The sequence below is a fragment of the Agelaius tricolor genome, unplaced genomic scaffold (genome assembly GCF_023055355.1).
Source record: "Agelaius tricolor isolate 1412-34295 unplaced genomic scaffold, bAgeTri1.0.p SCAF_16, whole genome shotgun sequence".
In the NCBI taxonomy this organism is placed as follows: domain Eukaryota; kingdom Metazoa; phylum Chordata; class Aves; order Passeriformes; family Icteridae; genus Agelaius; species Agelaius tricolor.
This window is the reverse complement of record NW_027269276.1, coordinates 14,264,215-14,288,040: the sequence shown is the minus strand read 5'-3', so window position 1 is coordinate 14,288,040 and position 23,826 is coordinate 14,264,215. Positions and strand designations below refer to the sequence as shown.

Below are 23,826 nucleotides of genomic sequence, written 5' to 3'. Positions count from 1 at the left end.
TTAACTTTAGAGCTCCTGTTAAAGGAGCTGAAGCACCTTCAATTTGGATTAAAATGGCAAAGAGCTCAGGGTGCTTTGGTTAGTACCAATCTGTGTGATTAAGCAAGGCTCCTGCTATAACTTAGATCAAGTTTTAGATTTTTGATGCTGAACAGTATTGCCATGGAGATAGTGGTCAGATGAAATAGTCTGCCTGTGTAAATGCTAGATTTATATTCCACTTTCTCTCAAGTTATTTTTTGTATTTAAGTATTTTGGGGATAATTACACCAAATACATTTAAGATACATTGTATCATAAAATACATTTAAGATACATTGCTGATTATACACACATATATATATCAAGGAATGCAATGGAGAGGGATTCAGGGAAAAACTTATTTCCGATAATTTAGACTGATAGAATGACATGTGTTTGCCTTTAGCTTTGCTTTGACTCTGTCTAGAACACCATTAATAGACAGTTAATAAATAAACACTTTTATTTTTATATGTACACAAGCCATGAGGAGTGGCTACATTTTTTGGTAGTAACCAAGTGATCTGTTCATTGCAGTCTTAAGGTGCTTCATATCCAGTATGTGCAAAGGTGAATAAATCAAAAGAAATACAGAATGTATAATATAATAAAAAATTTCCTAAGGGGAAACAAAAACAAACTCAAAAAGGATAAGGATGCTGTGAGATCAAAGAGAAGGAAAATAAATTACAGCCTCTTGAGTATTTACTGGTAAGAAATCATAGGAACTATGGTCTTTGTAGCTAAAAGCCAAAACCATATTATATTGCCAGTTTTAATCTTGCTGTACAACAGGCCTGTAAAAAAGCATGAGTTGAGTGCTTCTTCCATGTGAGATTTTCTTTGTGAATATATGGAAGAGCCATGCTATTCTTACAGATCATCAGAATAGCCTTTCCTTTGTTTCCCAAGGCCTACCCCAGGACAAGTGAGGTGCTCTATTTAAAATGTTACAATTAAAAAAAATAATAATAATGCCTTTAAACAGAATGAGCTGGTAACAGAAACTGAAAGGTGTAAAGTTTCTGCAAAAGCCTTATGATTGTCTGGAATAATAGAAATCTTCTGACTTCCTTTACCTAACCCAAACAGTTTGGTTTCTGTAGTACTGATGGGAATTCAACTAATGGCAAATTCTCATCCATGCTGCTGTAGGTGGAGAAAACTCCACATCACTGTCTTTGCAGAGCTTAAGACAAATTTATGGGGGAAACGTTTGTGGATGCATTAGGGCTCCACAGGAGTCAGCATGCTAAGAAGCACCTTGTTAATTCTGAGTCACAATGTAACCTTTCAGAGAAAACAATTTCAAAATACTCTCACAAAGTTCTTGAATTGTCTATTATCTCTTCCATTCATTAAAAAGTGAGTAAAAATTGACTTCTGCCCAACGATACTGGCCATGAGTTAGGACAAAGTTCTCTGCTGTGGTATCTAGTCGTAGCAAAGAAAATCTGACATGGAATTAGAAGTCAACTCATATTTTCTCTACAGACCTGAAAGTTTTCTAAAATTCAAACCCCTCACCAGATTAAACTCTAAAACTGAAGGGGAAAAACAAACATACTTTGTTTCAAAACTTACCATTTGTAGCCAAATATTTGTTGTTAATACTTGATTCTTTTCATCCTGGAGGGAAGGAGGAGAGGAAGGAGAAAAAAACAAACCACAGTTTAGTATTATTTAGATAAAATAATACCATTAAATACATTTGACTATTATAAAATAACCAGTTGTGCCAAAGTACCTTTCAAAGCAATGGGAATCATTGCCACTCACTTATTGGAATGGAAGTTTTCACAGGAACCTTCAAATTTCAATTTCATATTACTGCTATCAGTCAAACTGTCTCCTGGGGGTATCCTTCTGCCAGACTCTTCCCTGGGGCTCCTTCTTTAATAAAGAGGCTCCAAAGGCAAGGCAGATTCCAGCAGGGGCTGCCTGTGCCACCTTTCTTAGCAGCAGCCCTCTCACTAATTAACCTTACCCAGAAGACATAGGCAGGCAGTAGAAAAAACAAGGAGCAAAGTGTGGCTAAGCTCAGCTGAGAGGTGTTGGGGCCATTCTGAGGAGCTTCTTAACAGGCAAGAGGCACCACTTGGGTCAGTGGAACTGTGCAAAAAGTGCTGCACCAGCTTTACCAGAAAACTCTTGGCAGGGCAGGATATTATTATTCTTTGAAGGCCTTTCCCTGCACTCCTGTGACTGATGTAAGTTCAGGTGACACAGCTGGCATCTGAATGCTGAAGTTGTAGACTTTAATTCTTCACTGCTCAGACAAAGGAAAATATCAATGACCTTTTTCTGTGGAGATACTTTATCAGCATCTGCCTGGGTTGTGTGAAGCTAATGGAATATACTATATGTGCAGTCAGTATTCCATATTTTCCAATCTGAGCACACACTCCCTGTCCCAATACCAGTCCAAGTTCCATTTACAGTCTGAGGAAGTGTCATTCACCTGTACAGCCTCAACTGCCAGAATTGTTCATATGTCTAGACCTCTGAACTTAAATCTGTTATTCTTGAACTTAAATGTCATTCCTAAATGCCAAAAATGTTTAATCATATTTCATACAATTAAAAAACCCCTTTTTAATAACACACTTTACTAAAGGGAAATTTTCCTCTTCTGTTCTTGTTTTGTGAACTACTAACCAAAAAGAACTCCTGAGAGACCTTTCATTGCAACCATTTTAGATCAGCACATTAGTAGGAAGTTACACAGCATGTAAAATCAAATACCCTGCAAGGGACAATGGCATTTTTAAAGCAAGAGAAACCTTTTGAGGAGCAGCATCAGTAAATGTATGGAAGTGTTACTAGGCTGTGTGTAATCACAACTGAATGTACAACATACAAACAGCAAGATTTTAAATAAAGATGGCAATGTGCATGAATAAAGTCTACCATCATGCACACTCCTACCTTGCTTTAAAAAAAAGTAGCATAAAAAATATAAATCATCACAGACCACAGCTAGTCATTCAGCACTTTTCCTCTCCAATTTCTGCTTCATCACTTCCATGAACCTTTTTCAAAACTATCTCAAGTGGGCAACTCATTTAAATGGCATCCTGGGGAAACAGGTCTCTAACCATTTGCTTTCAGAAATCCATTATTAAGCTCCACTGAATCTGCATGGCGAAGGCATTGCTGAAGATGTCAGCCAGGCAAAGCAGTAATTAACTTGCACTAGTAGCTGTTATTCTCTAGCCCCACAAACATTAATTTGGAGCCTCTCTCAGCCTGCTTATAGTGTTAGAGCACTACAAAACTAGTTTGTATGGAATCTTTAATTCATGAATGAAGAAACAATCTTTAAGAGATCATTCATCTCATCAGAACTAAAGTCTATTGAGAAGGGCTGCCAGCTCAGGGCGTGTTAAATCTCCATGTTTCTACTCATCATAGGCAATTTTACATGAGATGGAAATATTGCCAATAATAACTTGTCCTCCAAAGTTCAGTAACATTTTCTGAAAGCTCTGTGTGCCGTCCCAGGTGAACATGACAAGTTCCTATAATGCAATGTCCTGGCTCAGCACCTGAGCAAAGCTGAGAGCACCACTGCTGGGGGTTTTCTCTGCAGAGCTATAACTGCCTCCTCAGAGGTGCAGAGCAATTCAGAATCCATTATGTTGCAGGAAGCCTGTTTCAGGACTTTTAGCTGAATGGCATGGTTAAATCCTGTGTTAAACTCCCAGTGTGATCTCTTTCTACACATGAATGGCCCCAGCTTTAAATTAGTGATGTTTCAAAAAGTCCTTTTCAGCAGCCAGGGATTGTACTGAAGCTGGGGTGTTGCTGGTGCCATGGAGATCTGCTGGGAGGGCCTGAGCCCACAGCACAGGCATGGGAACTATTTTAAGAGTGGCAGGAAGGAGCTCTACCATCAGTGCACATCACAGACCCAAGCCAGAGAGCTGCCACTGAGCACTCCAAGTAGCAGAGCTGAGGGGGACAGCAGACTGTCAAAGCAGCTGTGCTGATGGCAGCATGATTCAGCTGCCTGCCACTGCCAGGTACAGGGCAGAGCCATCACAGGTTGGCATGCAGGACACTCTGCAAGCATATTCTGAAAGCCAGGAGTTATTCTGAAGTGTGATCTTTCACTCAAACCTAGCTCAAAGAGCCTATTCTGAGAGCACTGACTCAAATGTGACTTGTACTGTGAAGACAAGCCCTGAGTGAAGATGGCCCATGCTGTTTTCATGGTATTTCTTTCTGTTATTTGAAGCATTTAGAGCCTGAAAGAGGGTTACATATGAGCTAAGTAATTTCCACTTGGATCACTATACTGAAGGTTCCATCAGTGTTTGAATCATAAATCATTGCTCCTCAGATATAAAAACTTTACTGCCTGCTGAGGCTTGGTTTATAGCAGTGTTCTGAGTTTTTAATACTGTTTGTTGGAGCAAACAATTTCCAATATTTTAGTCATTATTGGATTGACTCATCTGTCACTAGAGGAAAGGTTCTGATTTTAGAGGGTTTGTCACTCTCTGTGGCCCCAAGTGAAGCTGGTAAAAGATGGGGCAGGAGACATCCTGCAGGGTTTCTCCCTGCTTAGGAGAGTTTTTTGGACACTGTTTTAAATGCTTCACAGCAAACTACATTAACACTCTTTTCAACAGAGTTGTGCAGTACCTCCCTGTAAAATGATGGGTGGGCTTGAAATGCTTCAAAGAACTTCACCAGTTTTTGTCACTTCATTTTGTAAACGCTTACAGAACACTTTGTGTTTTGACACAAAAACGAGGAAGTTCCTGTTACAAACACTTTCTGCTGTAAAGGAGGAAAGAAAAATGGCTTCACATGTTGGAGAATCATCCCAACAGAGAAAGAGATCAGGCACTGTATGAGGTTGTTGGGATTGGTGTGGTTTTTCCTCCATACCAGCTGCTGTTCAGACAGTAGCCAAGTAGCCCTGCTAATGGAGAGTTAGGTTTCCTTGGCACAGTGGGAGGTGGGTGGATGCTGCTTTGGTCATCTCCATCCATAACTGCACAGAGGGCACATGGTGAATTGCTCCTGGACTGCTTGTCATGTTATCTTGTGGCAGTGCAGGTAATGAAAGGAAAGTAGCTGACATCAGGAGACATGACTGGCCCTTGATTCATTTTTGAAGGTAGAGGTAATAACTTCTGCAAGTCTTTGAAGAAAATTGCACTGTCTCCATTCTTCCAATTCCCACTTCTGGTTTTGTCTGTTTTGTCAATTTCTACAATCCATTGGACTGATCACCTTTGGAAACACAGTTACCAGTGTCTCAAATTATCCTTCCCTTACCCTGTGTTCCTCAGAATATATAAAAGAAGAGAGAAACTCAATAATGCTTTGGGGAAGGTGTTAGCCTGGACATTATAAGCTCTGTAATGATATCTGTAGACTTTCAAATGGATTTCAGCACATGTAGCATCCACACTAGAAAAGCTACATGGCAACTGCAAGGGGAAAAAGAACTAAAATAAAGCTAGAGAGTGGCATGCAGTGATATGCAGCCCCTAGCAAGAAACACATACTTCCCAGGAACTAGCCTAAGGTGATATTCTAACTGAAATCTATGAGCTGTAATTTCTGCACTTCAAATTTAGATTCTTTATTTTTATGTGGTTGAATCTCACCTAAATTATAGAAAAAGTTATGGCTCTTTGAACTGGGCTTCAATTACTTTCAACCTTAATAAAGACTTTGTAAGAACATTTTAAGACATCACTTGTTACACCATAATACTATGTTCCTGATTAATACCCTCTAGCAAAACTGAAACTAATAACTGTGCTCTGAAGTTAACAACACTCTGATAGCCAGTGAGAAATATGCAAGACACTTTCTTTACTTTATGTGATTTTCACTTTTTTGTGCTTGAATGTCATCCTACTGAAACCAGCAGGTTAGACAGTTCATTAGCTCTTATTGTCTCAGCACTTGCTCATTAAACATTCTCAACATCTTCTGATCCACAGTGTCAAATTACCTGTGCCTATTGACATTCCCCACCTCATTTAAAGTCCTGTTATATTCAATTTTTGTTTCACACAGCTTGGGGTTTTCTTCCTGCTCCTTTTTAGGGTCATGCATTGAGCTCACTAAACTGTATCTGCTGAAAAAGCCTGAATTCCTACAGGCTTAGTACTGAGAGGATAGGCTGGAGGGTGAGCTAAGCACTCATAAACTGGCCAGGTGACAAAAGATTGGTGCTATGTCCATACTTCAGGCAGCCATAGTGGCAGGATGAATCCAAGATCCTCAGGAGTCATGGAGAGTAGTGAGAGGGCTGCACTCCCATCCCTGCCCTGGTGCTGGTGCACAGCAGCTCCCTGTGTGGCAGGAGAGGCCAGAGCAGGGTCTGCTCCACTCATCTGCAGCCCTGAGAGCACCAAGTGACCTCTCAGTCTTCCCACAGTAAGTCAGTGTGGGGGTCTATTGCAGATATCCTCTTCATGTGCCAAGGTTAAAGCTAAATTTTTCTATTAAAGGTAGCTCAGGGCTTCTTAGTCAAGCAGACAAAATTGAATTTTGCTATCTCAGTGGTGAGGATAAAAATCAGTTACTTTAAAAAGCCATCCTGGTGCTTCTTCAGGGACACTAAAATGAAGACTGCAGCTGCTGGCCAAGAACTACCCCTAATCACCCATAGGTGTGGGCTGGAGCTGGAGCCAGTGTTGATCTTGAAGAATGTAGTAGAGGGAATTAAGAAGTTTGGGAGGTTTGTATAGGAATAAAAAGCCAAACAAAGAGTTGTCAAAGTGAAAAAGGTTGTTCAAGCAAAAGAAAGATGAAGAAATAGTCAGTGTACATGATTTGTGACATAAAAGTTTGGAATTCCTGATGCCTCTTTCCCACCCAACTTCTTTTTCACCATGAAAGGAATAGTCCAGTGCAATTACCCTTCACTTCTCCAGTGGTCAGCAATAGAGCTTTTTACACAGTAAAATGTTTTTTACTCAGCTTACAGCACATATTTCCAATTAAGCAGAAAATGTAAACAGTTAATACCACTGCATAAATAATATTAATAATATTCCATGATCCAGTATGTAAGATTCAACATCAGGAACAGACAAAAGAATGTTTCTGATGTCTTAAAAATAGGTGGAAAAGACAGAAAAATACTCAATAAAATGTCAGAAGTGGAAAATATAAATTTTCTCTGTGGCACCATGTTTTTGAAACCATTCCAAATTTAAACACACATTTTTATTTTGACTTCTGCCATACTAGTGACATTTTTGTATAAAAGCAGAGCTCTGCTGTTTATGACTTAAGCTTGTAGTGGTACAGCCTCCTGCTGGGAGAGCCAGGCTCCTCCAAAACTGCAGCAACTGTTGCAAACTGTTGTCCAGCCAGGGTTGAACTGCACAGCCAGGATGCTTTGCCAGTTCTGCATGGCCTGGCCTGGGGGTGTTAATGTAAAATGGGGGCCACTCCCTTTACATCAGCTGCTGATTTGCCCTGATTCTGTTGGTGCAGAGAATCCCCTGGGAACTGGTCTTTGCTATTTTGTACTCAGCCCCCAAGTAGTGATGCTGCTGAAAGCTGAAGGCATTTAGGACCTCACCACCTTTCCCACATTCCACTGCAAAGCAAATTTAGCCCAAGGCACCTTCACAGCTAGGATGGTACCTGCCTGACTCTTGCTACCTGCTAACTCAGACTCTGGCTCTTTCAGACCTTTAGGGGTAATTGCAGCTGTGCTCAGGATTTAGTTAAGTATCTCCTGTAGCATTAAGGTTTTATAGTGAAATCTCCAAAATCCAGCCTGAAATATCTTCATTACTTGGTGTGCTTCTTGATATTTGATTTAATTTTTTCTAGCTTTCTTTAATCAAAGAATTAAGTCCAACCAAAATGTGAGTAGTTAATTAAAATGAAATTTGAAAACTTCTCTTCCACTGAGCTCTTAGGTTTATTAGATTTGTGATGGATGGCATACGAATGGCTCTTCATGCAGTCTGCATGCTGGAGGTCTTTGAAATAAAGAATGGCTCAGGAGAATTGCTCCTGGCTGGGAAAAGTGGACTTTTGTTGATAGAGATAACATAGACTGGCACAGATTGCTGCCATTATCCTTTTTGATTTTTTAGGAAAGGCGACTTTGGACTATAAATGTAATGAGCAATAAGGCAATAAATGGCTATTCTGGGGATGAGATACTTAATTGTTATATCTGGGAAACAGGTAGTTTCCCTCTGTGAACACCTCCTCTTCCTCCTCCTATTAATTTGTGATACAGTGAATAAAGTTATTGAAGTCCCCTAATCTTTAGCATTTTCATGGTTTGGGCTGGTTTCACTTCCTCAATTGTTCTTATTTCAACCCATGTGTTTTATCTTTTCTTCATATTCTCCTCCCCACCAGGGGAGGTGTCTGAGTGAGCAACTGCATGCAATGTTTTAATTTCTGGTTGGAGTTAAACCATGCCAGGCATATTCTGAACTCAGCCTGCTGTCCTGAGCATGTTCCATAACCCTGCAGGGCAGAGTGACAGTACCAGATGCAGTGACAGCTCCTCTGTTTGCTGTGGGAATCCTGTGAGTGGTGTGACAGATATGAACAAGGACCAAGGCTAGAATGTACAGCAGGAAAAGAGAATGCAGTGGAAGACTGTGAAAAAGCTGAAAGCAGTGTTAGGGCTAATGACCGTTGTGTGTAGGCTCAATTTTATACACAAATTTAAAATATTTGTAGGAGAGGGCCATTGTTAATCCAGTGAAGTTTCCTGCATGGGACAGGTGGGATTAAGGTCTGATTCTGCACTCTCATTCTATTTATTTTTTGTTTTGTTTTGGAACTGTGTCCTACATTCAGTAATTCATCTGCCTGGCCATATTTACTAGATCTATTTCTTCTATAAATCAAGGAGTGAGCCCCACTAGAAATAATGCTGGATAAACCAAAGATTCCAGCTCAAGTTACCTCTCCTTAGCAAAGTGCTCTGTTGGTGTTGTTACTTCAATTTTGTGCAGCCTCTCACCTTCAAAATGTGTCCTATCTTCATAAATGTTTCCTTAACTAGCCTGTAGTGTTTAAAGTTCAATATATGGAAGTTTTATTTCAAAGCAATACCTGCTTATACCATTTTCCTTTGAAATGCCCTCCTCCAGGCTGGCCTATGTATATACATGTAATGCCATTTTTTAAATTACTTTATAGAATATGCTGCTTAGTGTTTATTGAGCATTCTCCTGTCTTGATAGTTTGTAAACATGTCCCATCCAGAATGTGTGAAATTGTTCAGACTATTTATTCTCTTGTGGTGTTTTTGTTAATTAAATTGTTTAAAATGTGAATATATGAGTAGAAAATCAACAAATGGATTTTTTTTTAAATTACTTTGTAATTTTTAAAACATCTTCCCTCTAACCTACAAGCACATTATTTTCAGCAAATTAAACACAAGGAAAATTGGGCCTCTCTAGCAAGAGAAGGGCCAGGCTGGGCAGAGCAGTGTGAGCTCAGTGTGAATGGAAATTGGCCCCTGGTGCTGGAGGCAGGGGTCCTGGGACAGGGGGTGTGCTTGAGCCACGGAGGGCTCCATGTTCTGTGGGATGGAAACTGCAGAAACTGTGGGATGGAAACTGCAAGTTGCATTCCTGAGGAAAAGCACCCAGCAGCTGGGAGGGAGGGAATGGGAGAGGAGGAAAGGAAAGCTCCAGGTGTGAGGGGTGGACAGGTGCCCTAGTTTACAATCCTGGTCTGTATTTAACACTTGAGCCACTACATATTTAATGCAAGGTTTACTATGAGCTTACACACAGTTACAGTTCAGGCTTTAGTAACTGTGGAGTCTGACCTGTATGGAAGTCTGAAAAAATTGGGGATTTTCCGACATGTTCTGTATGAGTGTTGAAGCCTGGAGTTCCTCTGTCCTGTGCACTGTTCAGGTGTGCATGGAGTGAAACAAAACAGTGGGGAAGGAAACCTGAATACAACAGACAAATATGCTTCTGCTTAGAGCTAGAGTTCTGAAAAAGTTGAAAAGTTTCTGAAGTTAAAATGCTAAAATATTGCTAGAGCGTTCTGTGCTGCTGGGATTGGAGTAGGTGTTCATTTTTGGTTTTTTGAATAGCTCTTTTTCTATTTTTTTTAAATTTAGAAAAATACAGTTTGAATTTTTACCTGGGTTAAGGTTGAGTTTTGACTATGAGATAAGGAGTCTGATTACTTTACTTAACCTAATTCAGGTGAATGCTGAGGGGGGTTGTTTGTTTTGCTTTCTTTTTAACTTGTGCTGTTTGTGTTTGAAAAAGGCCAGCATTTTCTCCATACCAACTCATCTTACATATTTTTGCAAAAAGCATTTACTTTCTCCCCGATTTCTTGATATTGCTTTAAAAGAAAGGCAGTTTGCTCAGACCACACACAGGTCTCTCCAGATAGATGCAAATCCATCACAGCAAAAAGCTGCTGCAGAAAGAGCACAAAAGAGTGACCTTAACTCAGAGCATCTGTGTGAAGAGCCTTCTTAGGATGGAGGAAGGTCTTTGTGTTCTGTGAGGGCTGAGAGCTGTGCTGCCATTGGCTGCACCAGGGCTGTGTCCTGGCAGAGGCTGGAGAAGTGGCTTTCACCGAGTTCCAGGAAAAAGAAGTTGAGAGATTATAAATATGTGTGAGAGGCTCATGATGTACCATTTTTGTTACCATGGGGATGTAATTGTAACAGCAGTCTGTCATCTTTTTTTTTTCAGTACATCATTGTTAGCAAGAGATTGTATTTAGATATGAGCACATTCATCTTTGCAAAGACAAGCAGGGATAAGGCATAAGAAATGAGCAGAGTACAGCATGACTAATCACAAACATCAGCACATCTTGCATGAAAAAATATATTTTGAAGAGCAAGTTGCATTTTTCAAGTTACCTTATGAATTTCTGTGATTAATTGTAGGTGTTTCACTCAGTTCAATTTTTGAATATAGCATAGAGCTTAGAGTGCAGTTAAATTTCTCACAAACATGCAAAGTAATAACTGTCTTCTGTTGCTTTATTTACAAATAATTCTTGATTCTAGTGTATTTTGTAGCAGACTCCTGTTGAGAGGACTGAAGCCTGAATTAGTGTTAAATACTGGCTCTAGGTGCTGATTACCATTGCCAGTCTCACAGAGATAGGCATCCCAGCTCTGAACACATGCTGGAACCTGGGAACTACCAACAGTACCACAAGATAAGATCAAAGAATGGAGCCCCACAGCCCCACTCATTACATGGTGTTAAAACCAGAGGGAATCAAAGCCTTTGAACTTGATTTATCTTCCTAGAGGTTAGCTGCAAAACACTGAAATTGAAAGGTCAGGTTGTTACTCTTCAATGTACCAGCAGACTGAAGTGGAAGGAAAGTGTGTGTGTTATTTCTTCAAGGAGAGAAAAGAGAGTTATGGGAGAACAGGGAGCTGAACCCAGAGTTGTCTCTTCCTCTCCCTGTGTGTGATCAGAGCACACAGCTCCAGCACCACTGCTGCTGGTGTTCATCTATCCTATTTTTGTGACTAACACCATCAAAAATTTACACACCTGACCAGAGCATATTTTCCATGATTTAGCAGCAGCTGAAACCTTTAGGGAACCCAGAGCCACAGAGGCATCTTACACAGCCACAAGGAATGGCTCTGTGCACTACAAATGGACATAGGTAAAGCCAGCTTCAGAAGGTCAGATAGCAAAATGCTATTACTCATCCCAGACAGTGTCTCTAACTATACTACATCCTACCTCCATCTTTCCAAGTGTAGGAAAATTAAGATAGGAGGAGTTGCTCCAAAATTTCTGTGATATGTAACATTACCCATTATCTTGGATGTCTTGGGCTCTCTGGTCAATCTAGGATACAGCACAGTATCACCATGGCAATTAAAAGACTTCCTGGGGAAGGGCAGAGTACAAAATGCATTGTTTATCCTGCTGAGTGTCTCTGCAACTCTTGACACAGAAGTATTGCTAAGACACTTCAGTAACTCAGGAAGATGAGTCATATTGCAGAGGTTCTAGTTATTTCTTACCCATCCTCTGATGGACACATTTGAGAGTCCTCTTAAGAGTCTTCCTTTCCTGCTTTCCATGAAAATCCATACTGTCCCCACTTCTCTGGTATGCCTGTAGAGAATCACTTACAGAGGCACTGAGAAACTGAGCTTAGCTGAGAGGAATACTTTGATGGAAATCAGCTGTAGTTCTGTTTCTTCACAAATGCAACAAGCGTCATGACTGAAATGTCAGAACACCTACATGGTCCTTCAGGCTGCTTTTCCCACAGCACAAAAGAGCAAATTCTCCTCTGTGAAAAGATTATTTCTGTCTGTGGGGACAGAGATGGAGTGAGCACTCCAAAATCCATAAAAATGCTCATCAGAATTTCTTGAGCTCTGTCAGTGCTCATTACTTTTTCTGTCCTCTTTCTTGCATTTAGTAGTTTTAGAGATGATGGGTAAGAGGCCTCGTTCCTTCCTTCCTGCCTTCCTCTCAAATCCTAAACCAGCACACCTGTGTAGTTACTCAGAGTAATTAAGGGGATGCTGAGCACAGAAATGTGCAAACACTTCTGACTGAACACAGAAAACAAGCCAATAAAAGTGCAAAGTAGCAGTGCTGTATAATTAAACATGTGTATGTGTCCCCCACGTCTGCACAGGGTTATTGATCACCTTCCCTTCAGGGGAGTTTTTTATGAGGAGCACACAGGGAATGAAGAGACAGGATTATAAACCATGCAAATGTGGCCTCACATCACTACCAGATGATTTGGGAGAGATGAACTGGATGAATATCATATTCTTATCTTGCTGTCAGTGAGCAGCACATGGCTTCATGCCATGCTCTTAGTGCTTCACAGTTAGCTGTTGTTGAAGCCAGGGTTACCTGCCTTTCCTTTTTACAAATCAAATTCTAGTTGCAGTAACAGGCATGAAAATGCAAGCACAAGTGAAGGTTAAATCTGAATAGACATTTATTCCAGACTGCTTCTGGTTATTCTTGAAAAATAAATCTTTTAATTTTGAATAAATTAAAAATAAATTGGTTAACACATTAAAGTAAATTATTTAAGTAATTAAAATTCTAAGTGAATTTTAAAAGATTTGTTTTTCTACATAAGTGCTTGTACAAATAGGCTCCCTGCTGCCTACCCATTGTGAGATCTTTCTTTTTTCCTTTCTTTCTTTCTTTCTTTCTTTCTTTTCTATTTTTGTAACTCACATATATATTTAGATTGGGAACAGTTGGATTGTTTAGTGGTCTATTTAGACTACTGAATATGGTGAAGAGTTCAGGACAAACTGAAAAATTCACATCTGTATCATCTAAATTTGAAGTAATTAACATTTGAAATAATTAACATTTGAATGTATTTATATTAATATGCTGCTCAGAGATACAGAATTGTTTGCTTCCAATCCATTGGCAATACTTTGTTCAACTGCTGTCAGCAATATTAGATTTGTAAATGACTGGAAACTTTTGATAGCGTGTGCTTTGCTGAGAGAAAAGCAGGCACTGTATCCACAGGGCACTGAGAATGCAGCCCTGAGCAGAGACAGGACAGGAACAGAAATACCACATTGCTTTAGCAGCATTTCCTGCCTTCCCCATCGTCCCCAAAATTGCTGCAGCACATTCCTGCCAACTTACAGACCCACACAGATCACACCACAGCAGTGGGGCTGGGGCCGTGATGGTTACTTGGGAGTTACTTTTCCCCACATAATTCACCCAGCCCACAGCATCCTCCCACAGCACTTCCACAAGCCTTCCCAGAAAAGAAATGTATTCAGCAGGGGCAGCCACCTGCATTTGAACTCCCTTCTTGTGCATGGTGACACTGCAGTCACAGGCAAACCAAACCAGGAGGAACCAAGGCGGCTCCCCTCGCTCTGTGCACAGCAGAAAAGGCTTTCCCAAGGAGCAGCAGGTTTGTGGAGCAGGGAACTGAAGGGGCCTTCCCAAGGAGCAGCAGGTTTGTGGAGCAGGGAACTGAAGGGGCCTTCCCAAGGAGCAGCAGGTTTGTGGAGCAGGGAACTGAAGGGGCTTTTCCAAGGAGCAGCAGGTTTGTGGAGCAGGGAACTGAAGGGGCCTTCCCAAGGAGCAGCAGGTTTGTGGAGCAGGGAACTGAAGGGGCTTTTCCAAGGAGCAGCAGGTTTGTGGAGCAGGGAACTGAAGGGGCTTTTCCAAGGAGCAGCAGGTTTATGGAGCAGAGAACTGCTCTGTGGGAGCAGAGACCAAACCCTGCACCCAGGGCTGCTCCTGGGCTGGGACAGCCCATGGCTCTCCCAGGAAAGCAGCAGCAGGGAAAGCATCCAGCAGCCCCAGGGCTGGGAATGCTCAGCTAGCACTGGTACTGCAGGGAGCCAGATCCTTCCACTAGCCAAGGACAAGAACATTTATGAAGAAATATGGGTCTTTCAGTCTTTCCAAGCAAATTACCACAGATCATAACAAGCTGATCCATATTGGTCAAAAAAAAACATGTGAACTTGTGTATCAAACAGTGACATCCTCTATCGTCTTGTACTTGAACATGACAGTCTTTTTTTAAAAAGGAACAACTCTGAATATTACAAGGAGTATATTCATTTCAGCCCCAAACTTCTGTAAATGAAAAGCTTTGTATAAGACCAAGTATGATCCAGATCTGACTCCCAGGAATTACATCTTGCACTGTAATTTTGTTTCATTAGCTGATTACTGATGACTACTATTAATTACTAGATGATGTGACTTTGCAGGTTCTGTTGTTCTAGTAAGAAGCCCTGTGTAAAATGTGAAGCTTTATGTGGTGGTCCCTGTGCTCTACAGCAGTGTCCCAGAGAAATCTGTTTCCTAGCACCTTAGCCATGCTTTTCACAGGAAGGTCACAAGCCCTTTTCATCACAACTGACATAGATGTAAATGTTTAGTCACTTTTTAAGTTAATGAGGTGTCCATACCAATGCAGTTAGAAAACAAAATATGAGGTACTGAGTTTTTATGATTCAAACTGATTATTTATGTCACAAAGAATAAGAAAAAGGTCTGAGAAACTGCTTCACTTTACTCATATTAGAAAGAAAACCCTCACAAACAGAAAAACCCCAGCTGATTCATATTACAAAAAAGTTCCAAACATCTCTCCTGTGGAACCAGAAAGCAGAATATAAGTTCTGATTTTCACATACAATGGACATCTCTAATGTCCTCAAGTGAACTATTATCAGGAGGGTTTTTTATAGCCTTTAGTCAGTCTCTTTTTCCTTCCTGCAAACTGCCTTTAATTAGTGTACATTCATTGCTTCCCATTCCATCCTACACATCCTCCTGTGTTTAAAATATCTTTCCAGACCTAAACACTGTTTGAGGAGACTAACTAAAATACTGACAGAAGAGTTAAAACATCCAGGAACTCTTCAGAAGCATAGGAAAGATGGACAAATATCACAGAAATAAGGGTGCAGTTTCTCTTAGTATATTAATATCTCACCACAGTAGGGTAAGGAGAGGTGTTGTCTGCTTGTTAAAGTAGAGCAATTATAAGAATATTTTAGACTCTTGTCTGATCTGTTCTTCAGATTTCATGGAAAAATAGAATACTCTGTTTTCTGTTATAATCCAGTAACTTTCATGCTATTAAACTAACTAAAAATATCCCAGCACCTTTCCAGTTTTCTAAACTCTCAGGAATAAACTATGGTGGAATGGAAATGGATGCAAGATGAAAGTGCAGTTTCTCTCTTTTGCACGGCGGGAAAAAAGTTCAAGCAGCAAACTGAGAAGAAAATAAAGCTCAAAGAGATATTTTCTAATGAATGTTAAAATTAAAAGAATAATGCAGATCTGATGAGCTTCTGCCACAGCCATTGTTTGCAAAGAGGCTGCTGAGGTCTGATAAACAGCTTAAGAACTTCATTAGCACCATTTTTCAATGAGCCCCTTGATTTGGTTGTTTTTATTCATTTTCCAGATTTAAATTTCTTTTTTTTTTCTTCTTATTTTTTCATTTTTTTGGCGGACAAGATGTTTGTTTTATAGTCTGTTTCTTTACAGAAGCTGTTATGCTTCTTTGAATGACAGCATAATTTTCTTTTCAAAATTTCAAGATATTTGACATTACTGTCTTGCCCAGTGGGTCTGGGGTATTGGATTGCAAATACTGAATTGCAGAGGCTTTGCAAAGCCTTGTATGTAAGTCATTGTAGTCAGCTGGATCACTTCACTGGGTAACACAAAACAAGGACAAAAGCCCTTGAATATAGAAAACTAAGTCGTGCAAGTAACCAAGGGCAATGTAGGATAAGCAAACTTTGACTATGTTCAGATAAATGTAAGAAAGTTTGCATGCTTTCATTTATCCTTTGGTCTGCACAAGTGAGTTGAACAGCCTAAAGGAACAGGATTTCCCTTGAGATTCTGCTGCTGCTTACTACATACAAACAACTATTCAGTGCTTCTCTTCCCCCTAACTAGAAATTTTTAAAAAAGGGAACAGGAGAAACTGGAAAATAAGCAAAAACTGTTGTGTAGTAAATTATTAAATTAGCCAGCAAGTGTCTTCAAGAACCATGAAAGATTCCTAAGTAGTGTTATGCAACATAAGTAAGAATTTGAATATTCATGTAGATAAGTAGCTTAATTCAACTTTCTTAAATAAATTATTAAATGTTGATTCTAAAAAATTAACTAATTTATGATCAGAGTAGACCAAAATGGCCACACTCATACCCACCAAAATGTTTGTCACCATGAGTCTTCACAAGCTAAGATGGTATTGATCCAGCATTCTCCCAAGTTTTGCAACTTGAACCACAGCTAGAGCTCACTTGTATATTTTTGAAATACTTGACATGTTAAGTGAAGAACCACCACAGGCAGTTTTGTGAGCAGTTTAAGCTAATCTAAACCCAAAGTACAGGTCATGTAGAGAAATGACCCATCAAAAAAGGATAAGGTAACTCCCGCTCAGAGAGGCGGTGGTGAAAGCCAAAGCTGTGGGAGCATGAGCCCAGAACTCAGATTTCTTCCAGTAGCAAAGGCTGAGATCAGCTCAGGACACTCCCAAATTGCTGCCCCATGTTCCATATAGAAAGCTGGTAAAAATTCTAGATTCCAGCCAGAAAGCTGAAAACCTTATATATTGAGAGTGAACCACTGACAGCTACTCTTTCCTCTTTGTGGGTTTACCAAGATTTCATTCATAGCTTTCTGCTATGTTATTCAGAAATATACACACCTTGCTGCAAATGATCAAGAAATCTGGAATACTTCAACAAAAGTATCTTTTATTATTATTATTATTTTCCTGGATGAAAGATGTCTCATTTTTTCTAGAATTGTTTTGTACTGTTCCCACATTGAAAAATAGAAAGTTATGCTTAGATGTTAGGAAAAATCTACCATGATGATAGTGGAATACTGACTGCCCAGGAAGGTTGTGGAAACTCCTGGACAGGAGCCAGGAAGGCTGTCAAAGTGGTCAGCACTTGACTGGACAGAGTCCTGAGTAACATGATCCATTTAAGACATCTTTGCAGTAGAGGAGTGGACAAGATGACCTCTAGAGGCCCTGTCCAAACTAAAATAAGATTGTGATTTTTGTACTCATTTAGGTAGCAGTAAAAATTGTTTGAACTATCACTCTATACCTCAGTGTATTCAGTTCTTCATGCTTGTGTCTCAGAGCAGTCATTTGCAATATAAATGTGTGACCCCTTAATTTCTAAGGTTTCATCTTCTGACTTTTGGGGATGAAATACCCTCTGATACTTTCTCTGAATTGTATTAACTTACAGTTGATACAGATATGTCTATTGTAAAAATGCTGGCTAGGCACAAACCTCACACCCTCTGCCCACTGCATTTGTTTTTCTATGCCATTCACTATTCTGTATGAGATGTAGCAGAGTAGGAAAAGCACTGCTGCTGTGTCTATTCCTAGTGTACCCTCTAAACCAATAGGCAGTGGCTGAATGTTCTCCTCTGATACTATTATTGAGATGGATGTTACAAGAGAAAACAACACTATTAGTAGGTATTTACCTCCATACAGTGTTTCAAAATGTGGTGGCTGTAGTTTTTTTCTCTGTGGAAATTATATCATATCAGTATATTTCAACAATCTGTTTTACAAAACTGTATACGCTGGAAATTTTCCTAAGCCTAAGTTATGTTAAAATTCCATGCCAGCACTGAAAAAAATACCAGAAAAACAGAAGCCAAAGACCAGTTTTATGTGCAGATTGAGGGGTTTCCATGAAGTGAAAAGTAGAGAAAAATAAATAGCTTATCTACATCCTCTTCTTTATTTTTACTGCCATTGTGCTGAAGCTATGACCATCCATTAGCCCCTCTTCCTCTCCTTCCTCTAAGGTATGCTGTAGTCTTTGTCTTTTAAGATTTTTCCTTTTGAAGTCCACTTTTTCATACCTCTTACTTTCCATTTTGCATCCCATCCTCTTCCATCTAAATTCCACCTCTCTTCTGAATTCTTTTGCTGTATCTCAGGCCTACTGTGTACTCCCACTTGTTCTCTAGTTAGTTTCCTAGTTCTCCTCTTTGGTAATACATCCACAAACTGCATATTTCTCATGCTGCCCCTGCTTTTCCCCCCCCACTTAGAAACATTTTGTATAATTTACTATGCCAGCTTGCATTCTCATTAGACAATTAATTAATTCCATTTTTTAGTGAACTCCACTAAGCTGGGGCAGTTGGCACTTACAGATCCCTTATTATGTACTGCTGATACTAGCATGCATATTAATGTACAATACCATCAAAAGAAATACATATCTAAAACCATGGGGTAAAAAATTTCTAGTTGTAATAGGACAGGTTAAAACTAGAAATACAAGGTAGCAAACATCCATTGTATTTAGAAAATATTTCATATACCATCTCCCTTTTCCTGTCAGTAAAGTCAGAATGGAATGGAAGAAACTTCACCTAAGGAATGGCAGCAACCAGGATCCAGCCTGGCTCAATCTGTTGTGGCAGGGATTTGATGGATTGGCTCTGGAGAGGTCTAACTCCCAATTAGACTCAGTGGCTATCAGCTGAGAAGCCATTGAAGTGAATATATAAACTACAGGAAAGTGTGATGGTGACATGTTTTGTTTCTAGCTTGTTAAACCAGTAATTGTTATTGCAAGTAGCTGTCATTCCCACCAGCATTTGCTTCTTGTTGACAATGAAGAAAACTCATTTGTTTTATAGCATGAAGCTTAATTTACTTCATGGTTGGTTTCTTTCTTTGGCTGTCAATCCCAGATCTCAGAGAAAGAAATGCAGTGAGTTTTATGGCAAGCAGAATGAGCTGTAACTAAACAGCCAGTTAAAATACCTAAGGTTTCTGACTGACTATGAAGCGTGGTTCTTGACAGGCACATAGGATCAAAAGCTGCCTTTTGAATCATATGAGCCAAGACTGCCAGTCATTGACTACACCAGATTGGCTAGTGATCTGTGGATATTTTCCTTTCATTTTGTATGGGTTTTAATTAAATTTGACAACTCCAGAAGAAATTAACTCTACGTCTTGAACTTTAGGCATCTGATGGGCAGATAATGGAATTTTGAGGTTAAGTACATTTTTAAGACTTTAACTTCCTTGTTAGTTGTCATAGCTAGTTGAATTCAGTAAAAATAAATACTGTAAGCTCACTTATATGCTGAGTTGCATCTCTGTGCCACTGTGACAGAGTGAAGCTTAAATTAGTCATATTTGAACCCAAAAAGATCCTGCAGTGCATTGTACAAGCACAGCACAGAAATACCTATTGATATACCAGTTAAGTGTGGTTGTAAATACAGTAGCTATTTAAGCATATAGAATGTAGCAATCTTGTCTACATACCAAAGGAAATAACACAACTTGGATTTTGGTGGGATTTCCTCTCCCCTCCATCTTCCAAAATAGGCAGCTCTTAAGTGACCACCAGAAATCAAGAACTTTGGTTTTGCAAATCCCTCCCAGACTATACTGCTTGTTGGTTCTAAGGACAGTTAAAGATTGAAAGGCAAAGTGTGCATTTTGAGCTCCCCTTGAAATATTTTCTACTGCTAAAAATGTTGGGAATTTCTGAGAAGAGATCTAAGAAATAGGTAAATGATACTTCTAAGTTTAGTTCTTTAAAGATGCAGACAAAATTTGGCATTGTGTCTTGAATTAGTTGTACTTTCCAATTTCTTGTAATTCCTTTGCTATCTCAAATGTCCCTTCTAGGAAGGGAAAATCTGCCCTTTAAAAGAGTTTGCTAGAAGGTTACAGACTTACCACATCCATGATCTGCATGAGGCTGAGAGTGAAATAGACAGTGAGTGGCTGGGAATCATTTGCAACTGGTCGTTCCAACGGATTGTAATTTTTCAGCAGCTCCTTGTAAAGCTTCCTTTGGAACTCTCCTTGCAGAGATTCTTTGGGCACGGGAATAAAAAGATAAATAATAAGGAGTCTACATCAGAAAAAGCTCAAGCATGCTTTTTCACTCCTATCAGATATTATGTATCTATTATTACACCTGCTGCATTCCCAGAAAAAATGCCACTGTGTTTAAAATAGTTCATTAGCTACTACAACAAAATCCTAATCACAAATATTTATCCCAGCCTATAAGGGGCAATTACCTCTTTGATCATTTCTTGACTGGCCAGGAGAGATACATTCTAAATGCTGATGGCACTTTCTCAATGTATACACCCTTCGATCCAGCAGCAAGAAGGGATGAAGAGCAAATACAGTAGCTGTGATTTGACACCTGTCCTGGCATAGCTATAGCCAGAAAAGCAGAACAGAAATACGGCAGAAGGCATCAGCAAGACAATGGGAGAAAAATGGCCACAGGTTAGACTGAGCACTGCTCTGGGGCTGCTTCAGACAGAGAACTCTTTGGGGCGAGTACACTCCGTTTTGTTCTCTGTTCAAGCAGTTAGAAATGAAGTGGGTACGGTGTTCCTGGCAGAGATGATAGACACCACATTAATATACATGCTAATATTTGGGGATTTCTGTCCTTTTTACACTTCAAATCCAGGGAGGATGCTTATTCTGCCGTCTTTCTGTGGAGAGAAGGAGCAGGTTTACATGAATGGAGCAGAGTAGACCAGGGACAGAGGCAGTTTTCGAATGAAGGGGAATGTGCTACAGGGTAGGAACAGGTTCTCTGGACGTGAGACCTCCCTGTCCCGCTCCAGACCGCCCTCCTTCTTCCCGATTTTCTCGTCCTCAACTCCCCCCACAAAAAGCCGCAGCCTCTGCCCTAGGACATGCACCATTTAAGTCCCTTGACAGAGTTCGGTGCCCCATCCCCACCGTCCTTCTCCCGCGTCCCTTCCCGGCAGGTCCCAGCGCTGGCCAGCCCTCAGCGCGGCCCGGGACGGGGGCGAGCCCCCGAGACTGGCAGAGGGCAGAAGGGGCCGGCCGGGGCCGGAGAGCGCCGTGCCGGGAGCACCCGGGGCTACCCCGACCCACCCGCCCCGCCGCGGCTCCCGGCGCTGCCCGCGGGGCCGGCGCCCACTCACCGCGCACGAGCCCCGCCGCCGCCAGCAGCCACACCGCCAGCTCCTGGAGGCCCATCCCGGGAGAGCCGGCGCTGCGAGCGACCGACACGCCGACAGCAGAGGCGGCTTCTCCCGCCGCCGAGCCCCGCCAGCCCCCGGCCGCCGATCCCGGCCGCTGGGAGCCACCGGCGCCCCGGGCACCTCCGGCAGCTCGGCCCCTTCCTGCGCCCGCACCGGAGCTCGCCCTACGGCGCCGCCGGCCCGGGCGGAGCGGAGGGATGCTGACGGCCCGCCTCCCCGAGCTGCCTCTCGCCTGATGGATTTCCCTCCCTTCCCTAATCCTCGAGCGTCTCCGGGCCGGAGGGGAGGGAGCGGAGCCGCTCGCAGGCTGCTGCGGCAGCCGGAGCGATGCGGCGCGGCTGGGCGAGGGGGCCCCGGCATTATAGAGCCGAGAGCGGGGGCGGCCCCCTCCCCTAGCGGGCAGCCGCGCCCGCCCGCCCCCGCTGCCCTCCCCGAGCCCCAGAGTCACCGCGGGGAGCCCCGGCTGCTCGGGGACGGGCGAGCAGGGGAGGGGAGCCGGCCCGACCGCCCCGGGGAGCACGCACTGCCCGCGGTGCCCCAAAAGCCAAAGGGCATCAGCCACCGCCGAGCCCACCGCTCCCCGGCCCTCCTCGGCACGGGTCATCCTCCTTCACCATCGGCGGCGGCTGCTGCTGTTCTGGGAAAAGTGAATTAGTTCAAAGGGCAGCAGAGTGCCCCGAGCAGGATAATCCCTGCCGGGGGCGAGGAGGGCAGCGTAAGGGGAAGGCAGCCAGGGCACGGAGCAGGACAGGGCCAGTCCTTGCTGGCCTCAGCAGCTTGGGTTAGGTCACATCTCGTGATGGAGAGCAATGGCCACAGTGATGTTGCACACGTGGCTGTTAAATCCCCAGCAGAGATGCAGGGCTGGGGGCCCAGGTGCTGGATGTTTTGTCTAGATATGGGGAAAAAAAGCTTTGGCAAAGGGCATTGTGGTTAGTGCTTTACAAGCACATGACAGTAAAATGGTGGCTGAGCTCCTGCCTGGTACAGGTATAATGCACCACAGTTGGAAAGCAGGCCTAGAAAATTCAGCACATTTTTTTGATTGTCTGGTTCCCATCTGCAGGTCTAAGTGCAATTTTGACACCAAGGATGGGTTATTTCTTTCAGCCCTTCAAATCCAGTTGCTACATTAAATGAATGTCCTAGGCAGCTGTGCTTAAAAAAGAATGGTATTGAAGATTGTTGTCATTTGCAAGGGATAACTAAGTGCTTGTTTTTCAAATGACCATCAAACAGCAGTTTATTTACCCCATGTTAATTTTCAGCTTTAAAATCCAGGTTATCTCTTTTGGTTTAAGCACTGACCTAATTTATGTAGCTACTGTTTAAGTATTTTTAAACATTGAGCACAAAAGCAGATGCATCTTGGGGCAACCTGAGTAGTTCAGCAATTGGCACATCTTGTGTTCCAGCTGTCACATACAGCAGGACTGAAACCTTCTCCTTTTCAAATGAGCCAACATGCCAGACAGCTTTACCAAGGGGCAGTAGGAACTAGCAAGTGGTAAAGCTAACTCTCCAAAAGCCAAGTCATAGCTGGTGGTTTCTTGGGTTTTGGTTGGATTTTTTTTTCCCATAAGATATGGACCTTTTTGGACCAGCCAGCAGACAAGAGCAAGTTGCTAGGGGAGCTCTGTGTTATTCGCAGGAAAAACAAGTGTTATTATTCATTTGTACTTCAGCCTTCCTGTGGCAGTGCTTTTAGTGTCTGGATTTTTGCCTTGTCTCATTTTGGAAAGGACTCGTTTTCTTTTCTTCTTCTACTGTTCACTGCTGTTTTGGTACAGGTGCCCCAGATATTTTTGGGTGTTCAGTAAACAGCATGAATTGTTCAGGCAAGAAATTTGGAGAGGAAATCTATAGTTCATGGCTGACCTCTACTGTTGGCTCATTTTTTTGCTTTACACTTGGCTTTGTTGACAAGTGCTTCACCCCTCCATGATGAAAGGGTTAACACCATGCACAGCCCGAGGTCTCAAAAGGTAAAATCTTCAGGGGATGGTGCTGAAACCCCAAATTCCTGTAGTATAAGTGAGGAAATAATTTTTAACTACTTCTTTTGTAAACCTTGATTTAAATGGTTTGCGACAGTCTTGTTTTCATCTGATTTACAGACACTTCAGGAATTCTTTTGATATTCTTTAATAGCAATCAGCACCTCAACTCCTTGATTAAACTCTGTTCAATCAGGTGCATTCTTACTAAAGGTTTTACCTTTCAGTCAGAGATTCTGCTGTGAATGCACACAAATGGCAGG

General features: G+C 41.7%; 1 protein-coding gene across 1 annotated transcript in view; it reads right to left on the bottom strand.

Moving 5' to 3' along the window:
• The window catches only part of CHRFAM7A (CHRNA7 (exons 5-10) and FAM7A (exons A-E) fusion), a 39,349-nt gene extending 17,164 nt beyond the window's left edge, over positions 1-22,185 (bottom strand). The window contains exons 1-3 of the mRNA XM_071441659.1: positions 21,507-22,185; positions 20,263-20,402; positions 1,606-1,650 (exon numbers count right to left, since the gene is read on the bottom strand). Of these exons, the coding sequence (XP_071297760.1) occupies positions 1,606-1,650; positions 20,263-20,402; positions 21,507-22,170 (849 nt within the window). The 5' untranslated portion in view covers positions 22,171-22,185. The remainder of the gene's footprint in view (positions 1-1,605; positions 1,651-20,262; positions 20,403-21,506) is intronic.
• Between the last annotated feature and the right edge of the window lie 1,641 nt (positions 22,186-23,826).